Raw genomic sequence first — 21,005 nt, forward strand, 5'->3', positions numbered from 1 at the left:
AGATTCTGCTACTGTAACCTTACAATCATGGTAGTGTTCATGCTCATGGTTGTTGCTTCTTCTCTGGACTACCTCAAAGGCTGGCACGATGAGTAGAAAATCCCTCATGAATAAGAAAGGAATGGGGCTGTAGGTTATGTGGGCTTCACAATTAGGAGATGAGGATATTTTTATTTGTTTTATTCTTTTCACTTAGGAAATATCAGATAAGGCCCTTTCCTAGATATATGCCATTATACGTTTGCAATAACAAACAGTTTGTTCATTTGCTAGCATGAACCCATAAGAGGGAACACATTGCAGAAATGTCTTTTTCCTTGGCAGTTTTCCTCTTCAAAATAGATCAATTAAAAAAGACCAGTCAGTAAATTCTATGACATCGTTTGATATGTTTTGGTTTTCAGGATTGTCAAAATCCGTGCTGCAATGCTGCAACATGTAAACTTACACCAGGGTCACAATGTGCAGATGGAGAGTGTTGCGACCAATGCAAAGTAAGACTTGATTATTTTTAACACCAGGAGAAATTTTACCTTGCTCCATACTGGCCATATAGAAATTTAATATCTCTTTGGATTTTTACTATGATCAAAACATTTTATCCTTATTTCTATCCCTTCTTCCAGTTTATTTGACCCTTATGAACATACCCATAGGGAGGATAATTTAACAAAATTTCAGCCTTGTCTCAATCTCAAATGCACTCTTTCAACATGTTAAATCATGTCTGTGAAAATAATATATTTTTTCTTTGACTGAGATTGCATGGAAACTAAGTTTAAATAAGGGTGGGCAATGTTTGAGATTGCTGCCCTAACTCAGCTACCTACTTACTGGAAGGTTCTAAGAGGTCCCTGGTAATGCTGTGACATTTTTCTCTCTGAGCCTTTTAGGATGGAAGTAGGTGCAGGAGACTTCTAGAAGTAAAATGGCCTCCTCCTCCTCTTAAGTTCTCTTCCTGCTCTCTAAGGCTGTAAATTCAGGTGTTTTGGTGGCACATTCTGGAGATAATGCAGGACCATGAAAAGAGAGGTGCAGGTTCTCATTCCTTCTTTCTATGTGGGATCCCAGTTGACTCTGTAATGAACTTTTTGAGCAGAGTGGCCCAAAACATTTTGTTATTACCATATTTCCATCACAAGTCTAGATTCAGAGCAAGAGAAGGGAGCCACGTGTTTTTCAGCACGTGACAGAAAATTCTATGAATGCTTCTTCCTATGTAAAGAAATAAAAATATATCATGAGAAGTTCAGCAATTCACTTTTTGCTGCTTTTTCACAGCAGCCCAAATGATTTTCACTTTATGGTCAGCCAAAATGTAGAACTTGTGTTTTAGGAATTGAGCCTTTCATTGCAATCATTTCCCCATAGCAAATAATACAGACTGGGACTTCTAGGCACCACACAATTCTTATAGGGCAGGGATGCCTTGCTTGTTGATCCTGAAGACAGATGAAGGGGAGGTTTTGAAATGTGTTGTGAATCATGGTTTGACTCTTTGATCTCTGCTGCTGAAGAGTGATAGCTGGAGTATTTTTTATTCTCGCCCACAGTTTGGGAGAGCAGGAACAGTATGCCGGCCAGCAAACGGTGAATGTGACGTGTCTGATGTCTGCACTGGCCAATCTGCTGAGTGTCCCACAGATCAGTTCCAAAGGAATGGACATCCATGCCAAAACAACAATGGTTACTGCTACAATGGGACATGCCCCATCTTGGGAAAGCAATGTATTTCTCTCTTTGGGGCAAGTAAGTCAACTTTAGCATTTCAGAAAACTGGTGTTATAAAGGATTAAGATAGTCATTGCCATTAATGAAATATATTTTCTCCTTTTTTATCCATAGTAAATCATCATTACATTTCTGTTCTGTAACAGAGTTGGAAGGAGCCTTGGAGGTCTTCTAGTCCACCTCCCTGCTTAAGCAGGAAGCCATATAACATTTCCAATCTCTTCTTTAAAAAATCTCCAGTGTTGGAGCACCCACAACTTCTGAAGGTCTTTTCCAGAAGGAATATTTTTTTAAGATTAAAGCCTCCATTCTTTGTATGCTTTAGAGCCCAGAGTTGTACTTTGGGGGAAGGACGTTTTTGTGGGTTGTTCATACTTTCCCAAATTGGAGGAAGATCTGAGCCAATCTCAATGAGTGATAATGTAAATTGAACATGGGACTGTGCGCTAAGAGTATTCAACCCTGCGACTGAAATTTTCCTTACATTTGGCATAATAATTGAAGAAACAGATGTTGGGGGATGTGATTCTTATCACTTATCACTCATCATTTTAATGCCAGACTATTACAAAATTTTCAGCATGGCTTTATATTGAAAAAGAAAAGTGAAATAAGTTCCTCTTTTTCACATAGGGTAGATAGTTTTCAGCTAACGGGGAGATTTCTCTTTGCCATATATAGGTGATGCACTAAATAATTGATCTCTAATTAAAAGATTCAGAATTAACAGAATAACAGAACAACAGAGTTGTAAGGAGTCTTTGATGTCTTCTAGTCCAACCTCCTGTTCAAGCAGTAGACCCTATACCATTTCCAATCTCTTCTTAAAAACCTCCAATGTTGGAGCACCCCAACCTCTGAAGGCAAGCCATTCCATTGATTAACTGTTCTCTCAGGAAATTTCTCCCTGTTTCTAGGTTGGTTCTCTCCTTGATTAGTTTCCATCCATTGGTAATGCTCTCCCTTCAGGTCCTTTGGAGAATCAGTTGGCATCCTCTTTTTTTGTGGCAGCACCTTAGATATTGGAACACTGTTATGTCACTCCAAGTCTTTCTTTTCATTAAACTAGAGGTACCCAATTTGTGCAACTGTTCTTCATATGTTTTAGCCTCCAGTCCTCTAATTATATTTGCTGCTTTTCTCTGCATTAGTTTTCATATTGTGGCAAACAAACTGTAGACAATATTCCAAAGCATTATAAAGTGGTACTAACAGTTCGTGTGATCTTGATTGTATTCCTCTGTTAGTGTAGCCTAATTGTAGTGTAAAACAACTTGTCACTATTGGAAAAGTGTAGCCTAGCATTGTGTTGGCTTCTTTGGCGGCTGTAACACACTGCTGGCTCATATCTAAGTGATTGTCCACTAGGACTCCAAGATCCCTCTCAAAGTTACAACTATTGAGCCAGGTATCACCTCTTCTATACCTGTGCATTTGCTTGTTCTTTCCTAAATGTAGATTTCTTTTTTTTTACTTTTTCACTACTGAATTTAATTTTGTTAGATTGGACTCAATGCTTAAAAGATCCTTCTGGATTGTAAGCCTATCATGTGGAGTGATGGCTATTCCTACCAGTATGCTGTTCTCTTCAAATTTGATGAGTTCCCCTTCCACCCTCTTATGTAAATTGTTTATGAAGGGTCAGGTGGCATGTGATGTTGATGTTGATGTTCAAACAAAGAGAATCATTATTTTGATCAGGTAAATAGCCTGAAATGAGGTAACACTCCAAAGAATAGTAATAGCTCAATCCTTTGCAAGTAATCAAACTGTATTCAAAGAGGCTTGTGCCCAGGAACTGACAGGTCTTAAATCAAGAATGACACATGATGGTTATTCCAAGCAGAATTCTTTCTTGTTTCATTCCTATAGTCAAAATCTTGCCAGACTACTATCTGCATCTACAATACACTCTGTAAACTATTAGGGAGGAGATGTCTTCACCCTCTTTCTCTCACACATGATCTCCAGGCAGAGTTGCCTCTTACTCCTCAGGATTTCATCCCCTCCCTTCTGGGAATCCATTTCTTCACTGCATTCCAGCACAGGAATGTATCCATGATAAAGCTGAAGTTTAAAAATGCCAGACACAGAGGAAGAAATCTGGATTCAGATTCCCCTACAGCCATTGATTTACCGCATGGTCTCCTGCACGTTGTATTATAGTGGCTTCAGCTTTGTGTCCATCAAATGGAATAAGCAAGTTTAGTGTAACACTGTGATAGTGAAAGCTTCATAATGAGGATTAGATAAATAAGTAAGCAAGTCAATATTAACTAAATTATATGGAACTCCTCTGAAATCTCTTAATCCATTCTTTATCTTGCTGGCATCTTACGCATTCATGTATTTGTCTTGGTTCCTCACTCTCTCTTGCAGGTGCAACTGTGGCTCAAGATGCATGTTTTCAGTTTAATCGTCTGGGCAATGAATATGGCTACTGCAGAAAGGAAAATGGTAGAAAGATTCCATGTGCACCACAGTAAGCAATCTAAATTATTTCCTGCTACGATGATGATATAATATAAGGATAATAAGAAATATTTTATGGTCCACATCTGTGGGAATATGACTCTCTCGCCTGACTAATATAATTGAAATATGAGACAATTTCTGAATGGCTAATTTTCTTTGTTTTCCATCTTGGGTTACAAGATGGAGCAAAAATGGGGTGTAAAAAGAGTGCCAGGAGGATAGAAGTGCCTTTTAAAAGGTTGTGTGGGAAAGGACAGATAGTCCTTGACTAATAACCTTTCATTTACTAACCTCAAAGAAATGACTTATAGGTGATTCTTCCACTTCCAACTGTCATGGCATCCTGTAGTCATGTGATCAAAATTCAGGTTCCTGTATTTATGAGGGCCTCAGTTTCCTGAGGTCACATGATCACCATTTTCCATCTTCCCAGCCAGCTTCCAACAAGCAAAGTCAATGGGAGAGGTTGGATTTGCTTAACAACCGTGTGATTCACTTAACGGTTCACCTCATCGCCATGGGAAAAAGATTGTAAAACTGGCAAGGGAAATTCTGGACACAGTTGTGGTTGTAAGTCAAGGACTATACTATTATCACCCTTTCTTATTGGGCTGACATCACCCAGCTTATTCAACTTGCATATTACTGAATAAACCTTGGTTGGCTGAGTTTATGAATTGAATTTAGTCATAAATCATGATTTAGAAGCCACAAGGGCTAATTTGGCTCCACATGTTGAACCCAAACTAAACGATAAGCCACATTATCTTTTAGTGGTATGTGTAAATCCAGACTCTGCTCTTAGGCAAACACACAGACCCCTGTGCCATCGTTTTCTGCTAAAGGAAGGGAAGTTCTTATTTTATGTATCCTTAGTTAAATCATAAATATTTTTTCTTCCAACTTTTTTTTAAAAAAGAAATAGAATAATATCCATGGGGGGGCACTTTCCCTCTTCAACATTTAGTGTAGCTGCCCAACCTTTAGATTTCAACTTCCTGTCATCCACTGATCAGAGATTTGGGGAATTCTAGGCTAGAATCTGGAAAAAAACTAAATCTCCTAATTCTGCTGTAGGCATTTTCCAGTTGGATAATAGATGCATTCCTTGCTCTTAAGTTGAGAATCCTGACTCAAACTATCTTCACCCCCCAAAACAGGGAAATCACAGTGAACTAGTTGGAGATACCGGAACTGTGTTTCTTTATTTTGGTTCAAACCTTGAAACACCTTGTAAGATTTTTCAGGTACATGTTAAAGGCAACTCAGTTCATATTGAGGCTGAACAAACCTCTGTTTCTCCATCTCTAATTAAAAAAACACACATAAAGGATAATATAAGATCAACTGTCTGTTACCACAGTGACGTGTTCTGGTCACCTCCCAGTTGGATTACTGCATAGGGCTACCCTTGAAGAGTATTTGGAAAGTGCAACTGGTACGGAACACAGTGGTGCTGATAGTTCTGGAGGCCTCTTACATGTGACACCACTGTTATATGATGAACAGGTGGTCAGTTTGGTTCCAGGTCAATTCAAGGAGTTGGCCATTACCTTTAAAGCCGTTTATGACATGGGTCCAGGAAACTGGTGGAACTGTTGGGATTAACCTGATCCAATCCTTTTAGTGGAAAATGTTGAATTTATATCCTGTCAGTCAAAGGCTTTTGGTTTGTGAGGTGCAGGAGAAAAGCCTATTCAGCTGTCCCCCCCACCCCACCCCCCGTAATATTCTCCTGTCAGAGGTGAGGTCTGTCCCCAGAGTTCTGGCCCCCAGGAACAACCTTCAAACAAGGCTCTGCTGCTTCATTGGAGGGGTCAGCATGGGCATGTTACATTAGGGATGGCTGATGGAATACTGAATATTTTCATCCCCAGGCTGCCCACCATGTTTCTTAATTTTTACCTTTTATTCTAATTTTAATTGTTTGTTGCACATTCTATCTTTTTGTTATATCGTAAGTCACCCCAAAGTCATTGTACTAGTGAGATGGGGACATGGGAAATAAATGAATGAATGAATATTTGCAAATAAGCAAAGGAACAAACCTCATTCTTATTAATTAGTAAGAATTGACTGTTTCCTTTTCAGAGATGTAAAATGTGGCAGGTTATACTGCTTCGATAATTTACCTCAACACAAGAATCCTTGCCAAATCTACTATACTCCCAGAGATGAAAATAAGGGAATGGTTGATCCTGGAACAAAATGTGGAGATGGAATGGTTAGTAAAAGATTACCTCTAATCTGTATGCTCTAAAGTCTGATTCCAAGGGGTGATCACTAATTTTTTTTTGCAATCGATCACTGCTGAAAGCTGGTCTAGAGTTTCCAAGCTACAGTGAATCTACATAGAAGAACAAGTATCCAACTATCCTTATTTTGGTTGTTGTTACTTTGTTTTTTCTTCAAACAACAACCACAACAAATGAGGGGATGTCCAGGGCTTCTTTCTTTCTTGCAAGAACAAAACGCCTGGCCTTCTCAGAGCTTTGTGGTTCTCTCTTGCAGCATCTTCTGGACAGATTGTCAAGAGTCAGTCCTTTCTCTAAACTTCTAGGTGTCTCCATAGGGAAGGTGGAAGAGAGAAATGAGAAAATCAGGGCAGAGCTGATTGTGACCTAACAATGAAGCCACTTAGAAATGCTGAAGCAACCCCAAAGCTTACATTAAATGAGCAGGAATCACTTCCCCTTGATTTTTATACAATAATGAACCTGAAAGAAGTTTGGGTTAGTTTGGAAAGTGCTGTCTTACACCATTGATAATCTCTTACTTTGACTTTCAGGTGTGCAGCAACGGGCAGTGTGTTGATGTGAATACAGCCTATTAATCAACCTCTGGCTTCTCCCAGATTTGATTTTGGAGATCCTCCTTCCAGAAGGTTCAGCTTCCCTCTAGTCCAAAGCGATCCATCTGCCTGCATCCTACTAGTAAATCAATTTTAGCTTCCAGATGGCATCTAAATTCTGCAATATTTCTTCTCCATATTTAATCTCTTTACCTTTTGCTGTACTCAAACCTTTTTCCTGCCACAAAGCTCCGTGGGTGTGTACAACACCAAAGGCTTATTTGCTGTCAAAATAAATAAATAAATAAAATGACCATTTTACCGTTTGCCAATTGCAAAGCACATTTAATTCAACAAGTTCTGCCTTTTGAGCTGGTGTATTTGAAGTCAACGCTTCCTCTCCCACAATTTCACACTGGCTTTCCAAGGTGTAGCTGCTTCAATCAATAAACTATTCTGCATTTTGTAAAGGGTCATTTTTCAAATCTGGTTTGCTGGAATAAACTGCATCAAGACATTGCATGCAATCCTGAGGTAAACCATCAGGTGAATTATCTACTGGCATTAAAGGAACTTATTCACAGTCATCCAGAAAATTCAAAAGATAGTATTTTGTTTCAGAAGGAGCCCCTAACAATAAATAAATCCACATATTGCAAGGCAGTTCCAAATGTGTTTTTAAAAGGCAGAAGGACCTTCTTTTATCCTTGAAAATCTTTCACTTCTCAGCCAAGTGAAGAACTGAAGAAGCTTCCTGGATAAGAAGGAAAACATTTTCCTTAAAAAAAATATTCATTTTCATTTGTCAACAAGAATAAAATAAAATCAGAGAAACAGAAAAATGAACATCCAACACTAAGAATGAAGAAAAATAAAAAAATAAAATGTTTTTATGGGCTTTTTCTGCCATCTTGCTGCCCTCTGGCATCATGGTGCGCATGAATGTTCTGGCAGATGCTCTTAAAAGCATCAACAATGAAGAGAAATGTGGCAAGGATCAAGTTCTCATCAGGTTGTGCTCCAAAGTAATTGTCCGGTTCTTAACTGTGATGATGAAACACAGCTACATAGGTGAATTTGAGATCATTGATGACCACAGAGCTGGAAAAATTGTTGTGAATATTAAGGAATTTGTTGTGCAGAGATCTCCTTGTGCTACCAAAGAGTTGCACAGACAAGGAAGGGTATTGAGAGCAGTAAGAGTCACATAAGACTACACTGAGTTGTAAAAGCAAAAAGTAGTTTACTTTAAGGTGGTGTAAATACAAAAATGCACAGTCAAAAATAAACAGTCCAAGTAGCAATCCAAAATACAAAGTCTTCCTACTGGTCCAGAGGTCAATACACAATTCAGGTTTATAACAGTAACAGCGCAAAAACAGTAATAGTAGAGAGCAGTGAATTCAGAGAGAGAGAGTAGCTACGTTACTAGCTTCCTCTTATGGCCATGAGAACACTTACACACCCATTGGCCAATTAACATCTTAAAGACATAACATCATGGTTAATATATTTTCAACCCAACATTGTAGGCTAACACCATATGCCTAACAGTGAATCTCACAGGCAGGCTTAACAAGTGCAGTGTGATCAGTACCAGATTCGATGTCAGCTGAAAGACTTGGAAAGTGGCAGAACAACTTGCTGCCTTCACATCAGTTTGGGTACATTGTCCTGACCATGTCAGCTGGCGTCTTGGATCACGAGGAAGCAAGACGAAAGCACACAGCAGGGAAAATCATGGGTTTCTTTTTGTAAACTTGTAAAAAAAAGCAGACAAATTAATTGTTTTTATGGATACAAAAAAGGTGGGGGGACCTAACGGTTGAATATATCTAACATCACAGGATTCAATCTGGGTGGGTCATCAGGACCGGAGGTATCATCTTCCAAGCTTCCAGTCTCATGCTGGAGCCCATCCTCAGTCCGTCTCTGTGTCCAGCATGAGTCCGAAAGGTCACGAAACAAAACCGGTCCTGCTGACTGACTCAGATTGGATCTTGCAACATTACCCAGGACACGTATGTTCTCCTTCATTCATGTCTGACATGGAACAAAAAGAGCCCACCCAGGCTGGATGCTGAAACATTGAAAAAACCTGTAGGTTCTCCTTCTCTTACGTAACGGGTCTACAAATAGCTATAAGCTTTCCCAACCTTATTTGACAAAACTACTATATTAAAAAAAATAATCCAGTTGAGAGAATCCATCTATAGTTGTATTCAACAGGTAGAAAGTCCACCAACGGCTTCCAGTCTCTTACAAACCTTCTAGTCCATTGTCTGATCAAAGCAGTTGGTTTTGCCATCTCTGCTAGTTCAGACAAGTTCAAGATCCATTCTTCCACAGTCAGCACAGGGCTAAGCAAGTACAATCCTCGCAGCAGTCATCATATAAAGTGATAACGTCCCAAATTGTTTTTCAATTGGTATGTCCCTAATACCTAAAAAAACTTTAGATTTAAAATCTCTGTCTTAAATATTAAGAAAAAAACAACAACCAAGAAAGTCCAGTTGCCTTTTGATCACCACTTTTGGGCCAGCCGTGACCTGGATGATTGAGAATCTCCACAGAGAGTGAGGACCACTAATTGGTGCGATGGCTTGACCCTGGGAGCTGTGGCTGCTCCATCACTGGAGCTTTTCAAGGCATTTCTTTGTCCAGAATGGTATAAGATCTCCCACCTTGGACAGAGGGTTGGATTAGAAGACCTCCAAGATCCCTTCCAGACCTGTGATTCTATGACAATTCTAAATGCTGAGTGGTAGTAAAGATTCTTTTATTGTATTTCATTTCATTTTATTATTTTATTTTATTTTATTATTTTATGTTATTATATTAATTAACTTTATTATTTTAGTTTTTACGAGCTGCCCATTTTGTCCAGCAACAATTCTAGGAAGCTTATAAACTCCTACTCTGCAGGGAAAAAGCTCCTCAAATAGAGCTACAGATGGAGAGGAGGGCAATGCTAAGTACACAAGGAAAGATGGGGGTCTTTCCCAATCCAACAGCCACCTCCAGAATGGTGAACCCCATTGGGGGTCCGAGCCCAGTTGGCAGATCCAGGTTCTCAGCCCTTATGGAAGGCCAAACAAGAGGGGAGAGACCTGACCTCTGGTTGGACAACATCCCAAAGGGCAGGAACGGCGGGCCAGAAAAGTCTCTTCTCTAGACAGCATGAGAGAAAATTTTCCTGGATTGACGGGGGTGCGCAGCATGCCCTGTCTGCATCCATGGATGGGGTGGGCCAATCCCATTGATCTGAGATGATTCATTTATTATTCCTTTTCTCTTGTAGCTCAAGTCAGAGCACAGGAGGAGGCTGGTCCTGCTCACTTTAGATCTCTACAATAACTACCATTTGAGATAGGTTGGGCTAAGAGAGCAACCAGCTAACAGTGATCCACAGTTGAGGATAAGCTGAGAGTTGAATCACCCCAATCCAAACTCAACAACAGAGACTGATCTCCTGTTCACAAGTGTATCTTTCTTCAGTTCTGTGAATGAAAATTAATAGCTGAAGCTGTGGGGTTGTGCAGGGGGGCAGAACATACAATTATAACTGATCGGTTGAAGAGTGCTGCCTCCTGCATGAAGGAATCTGCACTGTGATTGGTTGCTGTGGGTATGGAGGGGGAGAGGGAGTTGCCCTTTTTTCCAATGCAATTCTTTGAACTAAGCGTATTAGGAAAAGTAGATCAGAAAATAAATTCATTAGATGCTCATGTATATGTATAGAAATTTAGCCATGATATTTTCATTTGTCTATTACATTTATACGTCACCTTTCACCTCAAATTCATATTTCATGAAATAAGTTTACAAAAGCTATCACTACTGCAACAACTGTTCATAACTCTGGCAATAATGGACTATCCTTTGTCTTCTATATGAAGAGGAAGAATGAGATATTAGAAAACAAGGAAGAAATAGATAAGAGAGAGAGGGGGGAGGGGAATTTGGATGCCCCCATGAAATTTTAGCTTTTGTCCCTATTCCTATTTTATCCAGTCTTGCCCATTATTTGTGCAGTGCTTCTCCTAATTGATTCTCAAATTATCATTAGGAACAAAAAGGTAGGAGAACAGGACTCCACCCAGTATGGGACTCTGCCCAGTATGGGACTCTGCCCAGTATGGGACTCTGCCCAGTATGGGACTCTGCCCAGTATGGTGCTCTGAACTAGCAGCACATTTGTTTATACTGCTAGACAAATGGCTGGTTTGATAGCTACAGAGCAGGTCTCTGTAGCTATTTTATTCCTAGATTAGAAAGTGAGCAACATGGAATCACCCTGAAGCTTCTGGGATGGATGGTTTTCCTTGGCTAGGGATGGGTGGGGTGGATATTTAACAAATTTCTTCTCCCAATCAAGGAACTTCCAACTCAGAGAAAAAGCTAATAGTAAAAACAACCTAATCAAGAGATTACAAAGAAACTTCCCAGTGACCCAAACAATAAAGCCACTTGTATATAAATAGAGAACAAATCCCATTCCCTTCTAGCATTGAAGATATTACCTAGTTTGGTATTGACATGTCCGCAAGACAAAAGGACCTCAAAGTATTCATGAGGAACAGTTGCTAAAAACAGCAGTAATATCAGCACTTGAATACAATAGCTTACAGTAACAAAGCCTGCATCCTAAAAAAACATAACCTGAATAACAGTAATAATAAATGATTGCCAAAAAGTTGTGTAATAATTCTTTGACAGTTATTTTGCCTTGTGTCTTGTCAGCATCTGATTGGAAGAAAGAGACATAATGAGATTAAAGGAGATTTAAAGGAGATTAATGCCAAGGAGAATGGAGGAACCATTTTATTACCTGATCTGTTTCTTTATATATATATATTTGTTTTCTCTGCTTGTTTGATTTTATTTTCCAAAGGGTCATATGGGGCTTATGCAACATTAGAGTTAGCGGCAGTCAAGAATGCACATATTTGACCTGCCAATATGAAAGAGAGGGGGCTTTGTGGCCCCATCTTGACACTTTTTTTATTAACCCTCCCTGCAGATGCCCATAGCTGCAGTCAAAACTCATGAAAATCACTGGATATTGTTAGTGGTGGTTCTAATTGGGGGAGAGATTCATTAGCAAAAGGAAAAAGAAATGGAGTCATAAAGAGCCAGTTTGGTGTAGTGGTTAAGATGCAGGTCTAGAACCCAGGAGACTTTGAGCCTTTCTTAGGGATGAAAGCCAACTGGGTAGCTTTGGGGTTCTTTCTTAGCCCAACTGATTTCATAGGGTTCTTGTTGGGGAAAATAGGACTAGGAAAGAATATTAGACATGTGCACTACCTTGACTTATTTATAAAATAAATAATAAATATGGAGAGAAAATATAAATAAAAACCAGAAATCAAGAACAAAACATTTGGCCATATATCATATAGATATAGGAGAAGAAGAGACAAAGCTGGAGGATGAAGTTAAATGTGACATCAGTTTGAAGTCATTCCATTGCCACAGGAGACCCAGTTGCAGCCATTGATGAATTCCATTGACTCTTATCTAGTGCCAATTCAGCACTGACAATTAGCTGACTAGATTCTTGTGTATAGTGGCATGAGTAAACCCTTCTGTGCCTTCAATTCAATGGCTTTGTTTGATTAATTGTACCTGCATTGTGTTTTATCCCAATGTGACGTGGTCACTCTCTGCCAAAGTTCCTCAAGTTCAATATCCTCTATCATTATATCTCTGTTAGTAAGAATTAAGGTGTCCTAGTAGAACCACCACTTTTTTCAGCTGCCAAAAAGGCTAATGTAGAGAAGGGAAGGGAAGGGAAGGGAAGGGAAGGGAAGGGAAGGGAAGGGAGGAGAGGAGAGGAGAGTAGAAAAGAAAAGAAAAGAAAAGAAAAGAAAAGAGAGGAGAGAAGAGAAGAGAAGAGAAGAGAAGAGAAGAGAAGAGAAGAGAAGAGAAGAGAAGAGAAGAGAAGAGAAGAGAAGAGAAGAGAAGAGAAGATGATAAGTTGGTTTGGCAGCTAAATCATATAATGAGAGAAGAGGGAACTGCGTATATCCTGTCTAACAAAGAGAAGGACCAGGGGTGATATGACAGCAGCCTCCCAGTACTTGAGGGCCTGTCACAAAGAAGGGGTCAATTTATTCTTCCAAGCAGCTGAAGGCAGGACGAGAAGTAACAAGTAGAAGAAGAGATTCAATCCAGAACTAAAGAGAAATTTCCTGACAGTGAGAACAATTAATCAGTGGAACAATTTGCCTCTGGAAGTAGTGGGTTTGCTACAGGTTTTTTTTATATCGTTTTATATTTACACACACACACACACACACACACACACAAAGTTTTATTAGTTTATTGTATATGAAAGAAAGAAAATACAAAAGTAAATAGCGGGAAAGATAGGGAAGGGAAAGGGGGAAGAAAGGCACTGACTTCTGACTTTCTTTGATGAAGTAAAATAAAATAAAAATAAAAATAAAATAAAATATCAACATCAAACCTCAACTTTTTACTTTTACAAAATAGTGTAAACTAGCCATTTTGATAACAAATCTATCAAATTGATAAAGCCCCAAATCAAAATTTCATTTTTTTCCATCTGAAGGACAAAGTCCAGAAGCGGTTCCCACATAGCAATAAAAGTATTCATATTCCTTTCTTTAATCACTACAGTCAATCTAGTCATCTCTGCTAGCTCCATCAGGTTTTGCAACCATTCCTCCCTTGTGGGAATCGATGTGGTCTTCCATCTCTCAGCGTAGAGTGAGGTTGCTGCTGCCAACTTATATAACATCAAAGTTCCCTGTTTTTTCCCCTAGGAAAAAATTCCATTAGTCCAAAAAGAGAAGTCTCTGGTTTTCTTTCCATATTTACTATAAGAATTTTCTGTATCAACACATGAATCCTACTCCAATAGTTTCTTGTTTTATCACATGTCCACCATAAACGGTAAAAGTCCCCTCTTGACATTTACATTTCCAACATTCATTTCAAATGCCTTTATACATTTTCAATAACTTATCTGGTGTTAAATATCAATGGTACATCATCTTGTAAACATTTTCTACTGCATTTTCTACTGCAACGCTCTCTACATGGGGCTGCCCCCGACCTTCGCTCATTTCGCCAGGACTTGAAAACCTGGTTCATCGAGCTGTTTGGCCCAGACTGAGGGGTTTTAATTTAATTTAATTCAATCGGGTTTTAGTTTAACTTCAGGGACTGTGATTTAATTAATAGTTTTTACTTGATTTTAATTTTGTATATTATGTATTTTAATTTTCCCTGTAAACCAACCTGAGTCCTACGGGAATAGGGCGGTATATAAATTTAAATAATAAATAAATAAATAAATAAAATCAGCATTGATGTTTTCTGCTTGTGTATTCTAAAACCAGTGAAGGACCCAAACTCATTTAGTTTCCTCATCAAATATTCTATTTTATGTTTTGGGTCTTGCAGAAATATCACCAAATAACCAGCAAATGCCCTCAGTTTATAAAATTCCTTCTTAACGTTTATACCATTATTTTCCCATCTTGCCTAATATCTCTGTTCAGAACTTCCAACAGCAGGATAAATAGCAGTGGAGACAACAGACATCCTTGTCTTGTACCCTTTCAAATTTCACAAGAATTATTTAGATCATCATTAATAACAATTTTTACTTGTGATGTGTAAACAGCTTTGATTCCTTGAATAAAATTCCCACTAAAATCCCCTCATAACTTCCATACTACCCTTCCAGAGAGTTGTTAGGTATGTCCCTTCGCCTAGATTATTATCAAAATAGTCATGTAATTTCTTTTGTTACAGTCCTTTCCAATTGTCTCCATGAGTGTAGTAGCATTAAATTGTCCATCATTTCAAAGAAATACTTTTCTTATGCTGAGATGGGGTTTTCAAGAAGAGATTGGACAGCCATTTGTCTCTAACGGTATAGGGTCTCCTGCCTGGGCAAAGCTAGGAAGAGAAGACCTCCACGGTCTCTTCCAACCCTCTTGTTCTATATTCTATGATTGCTCTTGGTTATCTGCAACTGACACTAGGTCTGTAATTGTACAATGGGAGCTGCACAATGTGGATAGTGCTGATATTCAGAGGTCTCCAGGGACAGATCATGGATCCAAATCTGGCCCTTCTTTCTTTGATGCCTACTTTCCAAGAAAAATAAGACATCAATCCCAGTGCAACAATGCTATAAGTGTATTTGAAATGGCTGCTGCCAGTTATGGAATATTGTGCCTTGCCAAGGAGCCACGTCTTCTCGCTTACAGTAAACATCATCCTCTTATCCAGATGAAAACATCTTACTGACAGGTCATGAATGACAAAGGAAACTTTCTTGTCTTCCCTTTTCGATTGACGTTGTGACTCAGGAAGGCTTTCAGCCTGCAAAGTCTTTTGCCCACACAAATATTTTCAGTTTTTCCTGGCTTGTAAAGAAGTCCCCTCTTGACATTTACATTTCCAACATTCATTTCAAATGCCTTTATACATTTTCGATAACTTATCTGGTTTTAAATATCAATGGTACATCATCTTGTACATCATCATTTTCTTTTAAATTATAATTTAATGTCAATTTTAATCTTTTATTTCACATATGCTCCCATTCTTCAAGCATTACATTATACCCAAAATTCCTTGCCCACTGAATCATACGTTTTACTTGTTCATTTTCCAGATTTAAATTCAATAACATCTTATAAACTTTAGCAATAATAGGTTCATCACTACCATATAGTAGGATTTCCAATTCATTTTTAACAACACTAAACCCATTTTTATTTTTTGCCTAGATTAAATCTTCCTTTCAATTGCATATATGTGAACCAATGGCAGACATGACCTTCTGATTCTAGCTCCTCCTTGGATTTGAGGGTACGCTCCCCCAGATTAAAAGATATTATTTCACCATAGATCCACCAATTGGGCCTCATCAACATCTCTTTTCTGAAAAAAGGCTTCTTGTTGGCTTCTTGTTTTCTGAAAAAAGGCTTCTTGTTTCAATTATAAAAAGATGGGGTTTTCAAGAAGAGATTGGACAGCCATTTGTCTCTAACGGTATAGGGTCTCCTGCCCTGGGCAGAGCTTGGGAGAGAAGACCTCCAAGGTCTCTTTCAACCCCATCATTCCATGTTCTATGACTGCTCTTGGTTTTCTACAACTGACAATAGGTCTGTAAATATATTGTGGGAGCTACAAAATGTGGCTAATGCTGATTATCAGAGGTCTCCAGGGACAGGTCTGGCCCTTAAATCTGGCCCTTCTTTCTTTATTGCCTACTTTCCAAGAAAAATAAGACTTTAATCCCAGTGCAACAATGCTATAAGTGTATTTGAAATGGCTGCTGCCAGTTATGGAATATTGTGCCTTGCCAAGGAGCCACGTCTTCTCGTTTACAGTAAACATCATCCTCTTATCCAGATGAAAACATCTTACTGACAGCTCATGAATGACAAAGGAAACTTTCTTGTCTTCCCTTTTCCATTGACGTTGTGACTCAGGAAGGCTTTCAGCCTGCAAAGTCTTTTGCCCACACAAATATTTTCAGTTTTTCCTGGCTTGTAAAGAAGTCTCTATCAACTGATGAAGGGGGTGAAACGGATATTAACTTCCTGGAGAAAATACTTCTCTGAGGTCCCCTGCCTGACTTTTTTTTAAAGGTTAAGTTGCAAAGAGGAAGAATGATCCAAGCATGCTTAGAATCATTTCTAATCCACTGAGATCTGTCCTAGGCTTTCCAATGAATTTTAACATTTATTTTACATTTGAATCTTTTTCAAGGGCTGGTGTGATATAAATTTAGATGTTGGATTGGACTCCGCATAGCCATGTTTAGGTCTCCAGTTACCATGCATCTCACTGGATGACTTGGACAATTATTACTCTTAGCCCAGACTAATTCCCAAGATTGGTGCTTTCAGGATAAAATGAGAACTGATGTCACTTGAGCTACATGGAGGAAATGAGGGAATGAGGGAGGCTAATGTAAGTAATTAATAAAATTAAAATTAAGAGAATAAAAGAGATTCTTGAATATAGCTCTTATGCAGAAATTTTCTTAGATTACATTGATGAGTTTTCTCTTTATGTTTCTTCTCTTTGATCAAGGTAATATAATTTGATTGAGTTCCTAATAACTCCTAGATTATGGCAATAGATAATAAGAGACCAGCAAATACAATACAAAAATCAAAGGAAAATAGGATAAAAAGGGAAAATATAATTGTTCTAAAATATCTAAAAAGGATTAGAGTAAATATGGCATGCTGTGCAAATTATAAGAGAGTACTTGGCTATGATCAAGGATAGAAAGTAAGATTGATCCAGTAATTACAATGACATCTTTAAATAAACCAAATCAGAATGACCAGATTATTTAGTAAAGAATAGAAATAATTCTTGGCAAGCACGTGCATAGAGAGAACATTAGAGAATAACATGTTCCACCAATTTAATAATTCCTCTACCACATGGACAGAAGGGGATTTTTTGGTATCCTCCTTCAGGAATTGCTGTTGGGAGGGCATTGAATTGTGCTAGGGATAAGGTCCTTCTGAATTTTGTGAAACCTGTGTGACTCCAGGAGCACTAAAACCTGTCAATCACAATTAAAGAGGATTGTCAAGCACACATAACCAAGAGCAAATGTTGCACTCAAAGTAGGAGAAGAATTTATGATTGCTACCTCTAATCCAAGGACCTGAAGAGGTTCACCTCTTAATATAACTGAAAAGAACAAACAGATCATTGAGATGTACTGAAGCTTCTTCTTCTAAAGAACGGCATGCATGATAGAGTATGGGAATCCAAGAGGCAACTTCAACCTAGACAAGAACTGCTACATCAGCAAAGAGGAATGAAGGCTTCTTGAAACTCAAAAATTGGCAATAAGTCCTTAAGAATTTTGCAGAGGGGATGGAAACCCTAAGACCTCCAGATGCTATTAAATTAAAACATAGCTATATTGACCACACTGCTTAGGGCTGTTGAGAGATGCCCACTTGCCCATTTCTAAGGTGATAAAAGGGAAAGCTTTTCCTCCTTTTTTCTATTATGAGAGAAGACTTTAGAAATTTTAGATCAGACTCAGCATCAAACTTAGATAAGAAAAGCATTAAAAGCAGGTATACATTTGCTAAAGCACGCATACATTGTAATACTGGTTTGTCATTTATTCTTCCCTTGAACAGAAAGGTTAAATTCAGCATAAGATGTGGCTTGGTGCTAATTTTATAGCTCTATTCCTTATATGCTTTGCAACTTAAATTAGTCTGGAGTTATTTCAAGGGAGGACGGCTGGTGATGGTAAGGGCAGAAGTTCTGAAAGAAAACAAGTTGGCCACCAAAGAGGTTTTCAAAGGCTCACATACCTTCTTGTTTCTAAACGAAGAGAAGATTCTTTTCTCTTTGTCCTCTTGGAATGAAGCTGCTGTTTCTTTCCCTCAAAATTGCCAAACAGACTAATCAAAAGTAGATTTTCCTCTTTTCATTTTCATTCACCAAAGATTTCTGCTTTGCCTTTAATAGGAGGGTGGATAGTGCCCCTTTTTCCACCCTCGCCTTTATTGTGCCTTTATAGATTTATATCCCAGGTGGAGACAAAAGGAGAGATTATAAGGGAAAAGTGGGTCCTCTTTTTAAAAAAAATTGTTAGTTTTTATAGGGTTAAAGAGGGGAGTAAGAGGGTGGGAATTTGGGACAGGGTACAGGAGAGGTTGGGGGTGAGGTTTGGGTTTTTCCCCAATAACATTTAATATTTGGCAAACAGCATATTGTCTGGGTAAATATACATATAAATGAAAGTAGTAAAGCTAATAATTAATAACAATGATAAGTAAAATAGATTATCATAAACAATGCTAAGTTTTCAATGTATAATATTTTTCTTACTCAAATAAATTCAAAATTGCATATCACATTACTTTCTCTCTAACTCACTTATCTAGCCACTGTTAGAATTTTTTCCAAGTTTTATAGTAACCTGAATGTTCTTTCTCTTTAATCTCTAAAGTTAATCTATCCATTTCTGCACAATCCAATATTTTCTTGGTTAATACTTCTTCAGTCGGTCACTTTTCATTTTTCCAATATTGGGCATACATAATTCTCACTGCTGTCAATATATGTAACATTAAGTATCTGCTCTCCTTGTCATAGTTTGGACCTATCATTCCTAAGAAAAACAATTCTGGTTTAATTTCTATTTGTTTTTTAATCATCTTCTCCAACGATAAATGTATCTTAAGCCAAAAGCTTTTTGCTTTAGGACATGACCACCAGATATGGTAATAAGTACTTGGTCTTTGGTTACATTTCCAACAGACATTTGAAGTATTTTTAAACATTTTGGCTAGTCTCACTGGTGTCATGTGCCATCTATAAAGCATTTTATACAAATTTTCTTTATATGGTACAGCTTTGGTTAATCTAATATTTCTGTCCCATTTTTCCATTCTTCAAGCTCTATAGTATGTCCAATGTTTTTTGCCCATATTATCATTGTTTCTCTAACTTGTTCCTCCTCCATCTTTAAGTTAAGCAGTAATCTATAAAGTTTTTAAATCAGCTTTTCATCTGTTTTTAGCAATGTAAGATCAAGTTCTGTCTGTTCCTTGTAGAGCCCCATTGTTTTCATGACTTTTTCATATCTTTATTGGATTTGTAGGTATGGCCACCATGATAGGTAAATACCTTGTTGTTGTAAGTCTTGTCTAGATTTCAATCTTCTTTCATTGTCCAGTAAGTCTTTATGTGTTACAAGTTTATCATAGTTAATTAAGTTTGGGTAAGCAAAGGCTTCCATTGTTAAAAGCCATTCAGGTATCTTAATATAATTTTTTCCTTTTATTTTTTCCCATTCTAAGAGAAGTGCATTTCTTATAGCATGGTTCTGGAAATATCTATTTGCTTTATTCTTCCCATACCACAGAAAGGCATGCCAGCCAATCTGCAGTTCATGCCTCTCTAGGTATAGTAATCTTTTGTGTCTAAGTGTTATCCATCCTTTAATCCTTTAATTAAAATAGTTGCTTGGTAATAGAACTTCCAGTCTGGGAGTCCAAATCCTCCATTTTCTCTAATGTTCTGTAGCAATTTCACTTTAATTCGTGTTTTTTTCCCTTGCCAAATAAAGTTCAATATTATGGTATTCAGTTCATCAAAGAAGGCTTTTTCTAATTTTACAGGAATAGTTTGAAATAAAAAAGGTATTTTCGGTAAGATATTCATTTTAATTGTAGCTATTCTCCCCATTATTGACAGTTGGAGATTTTTTCCACTGGAAAAGTGGTTCCTCTTAAGGCAATTGAAATGTGATTCATCTCAAAGTTCCTCTTCAAATGGTCTTTATAGGATAACAGGGATCATGGAGATCTTCCAGTCTATCCTTCTGCTCAAACAGGAGATCCTATTCCAGGCAAAGGGTTGTCCAATTTCTTATGAAAAACTTCCCATGTTGGAACACCTACAACTTCTGAAAGCAAGCCACTCCACTGATTAATTGTCCTCACTCTGAATGCATGTTAGTGCAGCTGACATTTGCAGCAACATATAAATCCTGTTTCAGAAAAGGGAGGGGCTTTTGAAGGAAATATATGAAGATATAACAAAAATTCTTGAGTTCTCTACAAAGTAAGAATCTATTATGGCACAGAGGATCAGGGATACCGGAAAATGAATTGACATGGATTCAGTCAATGCTAGCAATATTGAAAGGATGCTAGATTGCTCCAAAAGTGCCTCTTACTCACAAAATACTTTAAAAACCAACTCTTGACATTTAAGACCCCATGCACCAGAGACCCCAAATTTACTTATATTAACATGTGAGCCAGGGATTGCTCTGCTGTGACTAATTGATCAACTCCTTTGGGCTTTTGCTTTGGGGATGCCTTGAACGAACCCTTTCAGCTGTCATTTTTGGAGTGACATGCGCTAAGCCACCTGGAAAATGGCCCTCCAGTAATATTGTTACAACTCAGAATTTGTGCAAATCTTTTAGCAAACACCTTCTCATATAAGGTCATGA

General features: G+C 38.0%; 1 protein-coding gene across 1 annotated transcript in view; it reads left to right on the forward strand.

The window, feature by feature from the left end:
- Positions 1-7,323, forward strand: part of LOC310643883 (zinc metalloproteinase-disintegrin-like protein H3) — a gene marked incomplete at its 5' end in the record, with an annotated part of 78,019 nt that extends 70,696 nt beyond the window's left edge. Inside the window, 5 exon segments of the mRNA XM_083368545.1 lie at positions 405-494; positions 1,554-1,749; positions 4,111-4,213; positions 6,298-6,430; positions 6,995-7,323. Of these exon segments, the coding sequence (XP_083224671.1) occupies positions 405-494; positions 1,554-1,749; positions 4,111-4,213; positions 6,298-6,430; positions 6,995-7,039 (567 nt within the window). The 3' untranslated portion in view covers positions 7,040-7,323.
- Between the last annotated feature and the right edge of the window lie 13,682 nt (positions 7,324-21,005).

This window comes from Vipera ursinii, assembly GCF_947247035.1.
Source record: "Vipera ursinii genome assembly, chromosome: 8".
Classification (NCBI taxonomy): domain Eukaryota; kingdom Metazoa; phylum Chordata; class Lepidosauria; order Squamata; family Viperidae; genus Vipera; species Vipera ursinii.